The sequence below is a fragment of the Cyphomyrmex costatus genome, unplaced genomic scaffold, assembly GCF_001594065.2.
Source record: "Cyphomyrmex costatus isolate MS0001 unplaced genomic scaffold, Ccosl1.0 scaffold401, whole genome shotgun sequence".
Lineage (NCBI taxonomy): Eukaryota > Metazoa > Arthropoda > Insecta > Hymenoptera > Formicidae > Cyphomyrmex > Cyphomyrmex costatus.
Genome location: NW_017278220.1, coordinates 81,579 through 87,160, shown reverse-complemented (window position 1 = coordinate 87,160; position 5,582 = coordinate 81,579). Strand labels below are relative to the sequence as shown.

Genomic DNA, 5,582 nt, shown 5'->3' with positions numbered 1-5,582 from the left:
AATATCCGAGGAGTTGCTAAGACTGTCGCTGCCAATAGTGTGGCCCCCGTCCTAAGCATTTTTTCGGAGCATTCACAAATTATACATAGAGGACTGTGTTGTGACTGTCGCTGCCAATGGCGTGGCCCCAGTCTTAGACATTTTCCTCGAAATTAGACAATTTCTTTCGCGTTGCTTCCATGCCTTCAAAAGGTGGACGAAGAGAAAAAGAGAAGAGATTAAGGTTCCAGATCAAAACAGCCTTTAATAAAAATCACGATCTTTTTCCTTATTTCGAAAAACTAGCGCGTCTACTAAACCATAATTTAAGCCATTAGATCCATCTCCCGAACGCGAATATATCCTCAACCCATTAGAAATTAACCTCACTTTTCCCAATTATAAAACCATCCAAAAAGGCGATCCACGCAGGCTCGTTTACAAACTTCGCGAACTCTTTGGGACCGGGTTCAAAGTCACCCTTCCTAAAAACTATCCTACCCTTCCTCCTGAACATTCTTAATTGCACATTCTGACCTCCAATCCCAGGGTAAATTGCTTAAATGCATTGACCCAAAAACAGGAGAGAATTTCTAAAACCACAACGTTCCGTAACATCAGATCAGCTTTTTTACAACGAGAAGTCTAGACATGCGATTTTCGCGTTCGTTATCCTCTTCGGCATTGCTTGAGAGGCGACAGTACAGTTCAAAGCATAGCCTAGAACCAAAATCGACTCTCGAACACTTTTTCTGTGAACTTTCAAGACATTGACTGCTTTAACAGGATACAAAAATCTTCTTTTGTGCCATCGCTGATTTTTATCTATTTAATGTCATTACGTTGACAGCTAATAATCGATTACGTTGACAGCTAATCGATATAAAATAAAATATACTAGCAAGCGCCGTCTGTCATTTAAAACGTGAAACGGACAACATTTTCGAGGGTGATGATAACGTATTTTAATCTGTCAATGTCCAAATTTTCGACATTTCAACTTCACATCAAGATATCTTCTTTCGTAGGGTACGTAGAAAATAAAAACATATTTATAATATAATTTAAACAATAAAACTAAATTAAGACTATTAAAAAGTTGATAAATTCAGCCATTTATTGTGAGATCCGATAATCTCGGGTACACGGAACTCATCGACTCGCGTAAAGATACACGGTGCGATCTCGCGCTTCGCGTTCACTTGGCGTGAGACACTACCGTGTCTCTTGATTGAAAGTAGTATTGACCCGAAATTATAATATTTTGTGCCCGGAGCGGTATAACAATTCATTATTGCGAGATATCCTAGGAACGTCCTTAAAACATCCAGAGGATAAAGAGACATCCTGGAGACGTTCTTAGGAAGTTCAACGGACGTAGAGAGATGTTCTTTGAACGTCTTGAGGACGTTCCTTGGCGGTATTGCCATGTGGGATATTTATAGATATATATTTAAAAATTAACAATTAAATTGCAAAGGTATACTCTTATAATATATAAAATACATGTTGTTTGTTATATATGTATCGAAAGTTAAAAAATGCAATTTATCAATATATAGTGATCAAAATTATTTTTCCGATCAAAGTAGGATATCCTAAAGATGCTTTATATTAGTACAATGACAATTACAAATGTCCTCAGCTAATCCCATGGATGACTTAATGTTTTGGATCAACATGGGATTAATCTGATCGAATTAGGATATCCTTAAGAAAAACTTTGCTATGTGGGTACATCCTCCGAATATCACACTCGGATTACTCAGATACAACTTAACACTCAGATTCTCCGCGATTTACAATAACTATTGTTTGATTATTCATAACATTTCAGAGAAACGCATAATACAACACATACAAGCAATCCACACTAACGATGACATACACAGGCATCGCGATTTGATAGCTACTGTCGAGATGCTCCGCTGCGCGGAGCTAGCATTCGAAGACCTATGATTATTCAAAATCTGCCGAGAGCACTAAACGACGTTCACACTGAAACTCCACTTTGAGGTCTTGAACGACCCGCGTTCCACGTCGTAGCCATTGCCTCACGTATTATTGATACCGAAAATTCGCGACAATGACCGTCCTCGAACGCTTGCGCCGTCGTCCCAAAAACGTGCGACACACGCACACGCACACACACACACTCGGGCTCTTCCGCTTGCTGCCATTGCGATCTTCAGAAGGCCCATACTTCGATTCTAATTAATCCTCGATAGTCTACTGCCCTCGAGCTCGGGAACCTCTCACGCTTGACTGCCTCAAAACCTATACCAAACATGTGCCGCTAATGGCGGCATCGCGAAGTCGACCCGAACGACAATCCGACGGCAGAACGTGAGTATCCTTCGCTCCGATGCATGTGACTTTACAGTAATATCATATCGTGAAGCAACCTCACCGATAGATTCCGGCTCTGGGTCCTCCGGACACTCGCCTCTCCCCCCCCTCTCTCTCTCTCTCTCTTGTTTGCTTTCCCGTTAGCGCAAGGCATTGTCGTCGCCGGACCAGGACGTTCGTTGTGATCGCTCGTCGGAAACTGAAAGCAATCTCAATCGATGCGTGATCGATATGATACCATCCATGGTATAAAGACAAGGGTATGCTCGTGCGGACGTTTACGCCCACTGGCCAATCAGAATTGTCAACAAGCATACGTCATTGTTACGCGGTAAATTTGAACGTATTATTTTTCCACCTTTTTTTGAGGCATATTGTTCGTTTTCCGAATATGGTTCGTGCATCCTTTTACTGCACAGCTCATTTTTTTTCTTCGCAATGAAGTCACAATTCTCACTATAGTATGTACGTGTATAAACACAACACACGGATGCTAGCCAGATGTAGGTTATCCATACAGCCTGTATATAGCGGCCATATTTCACGAACACGAACCGCTTCGGAAATAGCCGAAGCCTGGCCGAATATGACGTATGCTTGTTGCCTGCGCAGTGGTCTACCACCGGACGAGCATACCCTTGTCTTTATACCATGATACCATCGACATCCCCCTCGGAGGAGCGCGCAGCCGCGTCGTGCTTTTTTGCAGCCAATCGTTGGGCTCGCTTTCCTTCGCGTCCAGTATCGTGCCCAGCGAGGTCTACAGGGCCACCAAATAGTGGGGTGGCCAAACCCCAGTATTTGATGGCCCCGCAGTCTCCTTTCTCATCGGCTTGCTCTGCAATCTACAGTTGCCTCCGATCGCTTGCCTTCTCGCTCTCGATACGTGGCGGCTTCCGTTATCACAGCTGCGCCTCCTCCGGCTGCTCTCTCTTCGCTCTGCGAGACCTCCGGCTCTCCCTTATTTCTGATTTCCCTCGGGCCCAGGCACGGGATTGCAGGACGCCCTCGACGGTTTTGATTATCGCTTTCCTCAGAGTTCTGAAGCGGTCCGTTCCTTTCGCTCCTCATCACTGGTCCGCCACGGCTCTGCGAACGCTCGCCTCCTCTTGTTCTTCCTCCGACGATAATCTTCCTACTGGTTCTTTGCTCGGCAAAGCTCTATTAATTAATTAGAAAATAACCGAGGATTACCAACAATACTACAATTATTCATGGCCTCTAGAGATTTCGCTCGTAATTCCCGGCGTCTATTCGCGCTTTGTGACGGCGAAGCGTCGCTGCGACACTGCAGCGAAACTGCAACGTCACAATGTATAATATTATTATTATTTATAACTATATCAGTTTTTTAAATGTCTGTTCTATGTATACACTTATATTTTCCATTCATATATATTTGTTCTATCTGAAAAAATATATATAGTAGTCATGTCAACATGTTTGCCATCAAAACATTTTAAATCTTTATTTGGACAAAGAATATGGAGCCATGCATGTCTAAAATTATATATAATACATTTAATATCACATTCTTTTCTATTCTTATAGCTCGAGTGTTCAGATCGTCACCTCAATTTGGTGTTACTCTCTTCACGTATGAGTTGCTGCAAAGATTGTTTGTTGTTGATTTTGGAGGATCGTAAGTACAACATATGATTCAAGAATTAATATAAATTAATGAAAAATTAATTATTATATTTACACATCTTAATAAATCATTCAAAATTATCAAGATCAATATAAGATGCATAAACAGCATAAAAAATCGTTAAATTGCTAGTCACTTTAATTCATGATTTTACTACGGTAGTTTATTAGTGCTGCGTTTCAAGTCTAAAAAAATTTCAGCGCGTAATCAAAGATTTATATTCGTAGTATATAAATTCACACGCAATTACACTACTCAACAATATCTAAGGAACACTTTCGAACACGCTAAAAATTGGGCAATATTCAGAACACCGTAACTCGAAAAATTATCGCCGACAAAGAATAAATTAAAAAATTATAAACTAAAAAAAATTGACAAACAAAGGTAATAAAAAAAATAAAAAACTGAAATATTAAAAACTAAAAAAATTAACAACAAAACTAAGAAACTATATAAACTAAAAAAAAACTAAAAATTAAAGAAATAAAAATGTAGATTGTAATAAGGCTCAATAAATTTAAAACTAATGGAGAGAAACAGGCCTACGAGCCAATAAATTCGTTAAATTCTTTCTTTTTTTTTTATTTATTCTAATATATTACAAAGAATATCACCTAATTCAAAAAATTAAAAAATTAACAAAAAAAAACTTACATACGGACACTGAAGGTCTTCACGATTCTTACATTCCCATTATAAATAAGGTTTGATCTTTTGTTATCGATAACACAGGCCCACAAAAAAAAAAAAATTTTTTTGTGCTGGGATCCAGACCATACCAATCCGACGTATTTTGAGCTGCTAAACACGAATCTGCAGTCAAAAATGGGGGTTGCTGGGTGAATTTGAGACATAACCTCAAAAAATCGTTTAAAATTAGTTATTATACCACAAAACGAAAGACTATGACTTTTATCAGGTTGAGAACACATTAATCCCATGTATTTTGATCCGCTTAACATGAATCCGTAAAAAAAAATATCGGTCGCCCATGAATTTCAGACATAGCCTCAAAAATCGTAAAAAAATATGTTTTTATAGTGACAAAGTGTTAAAAGAATGAATATGACTTTTCTCAGGTGCTAGTGGAATTCTGCGTTGTTTTTCAGAATTATGTTGGGAAAGTCATCACCAGATATATACAGCACAAGGTGTACTTACGTTTCTTATATACCTATCGATAAATGCAAATATGGAATCAAAAATGTAATATACAAAGTGATAGATCAAACATGCGTATTTATGTGAAAAACGATTTACTCGATATTTTTGAGTCTGTGATGTCGAATACGACACTTAAATATTACAATGAATACGAACTCTTAATAGAGTATTTCTTTTTGAACAATCTCAAATCTCAAATCTGGGATTTAAATTGGATTGTGCTTCCTTACACGATTTTTGATTTACTTTTGATTTTACTTGCCTACAAAATATTAAATGAGTTTTTACATTCCCTACATGATAGTATGTTTTAAATTCATTTTCGAGATTTAATTTTTTCTGACTTTTACTACTGACCCATCCGCTGGTTCTAGCTCCTATATTGTTATTGCTTGCTGGCACTCAATTTCAAAGTGAACAGGTCTCCGAAGTCGCG

General features: G+C 38.6%; 1 protein-coding gene across 1 annotated transcript in view; it reads left to right on the top strand.

Annotated features, from left to right (window-relative positions):
• The window catches only part of LOC108777064 (calcium-binding mitochondrial carrier protein Aralar1), a 105,438-nt gene that overhangs the window by 46,895 nt on the left and 52,961 nt on the right, over positions 1 to 5,582 (top strand). Inside the window, exon 5 of the mRNA XM_018543859.1 lies at positions 3,880 to 3,970. Coding sequence (XP_018399361.1) covers positions 3,880 to 3,970 — 91 coding nt within the window. The remainder of the gene's footprint in view (positions 1 to 3,879; positions 3,971 to 5,582) is intronic.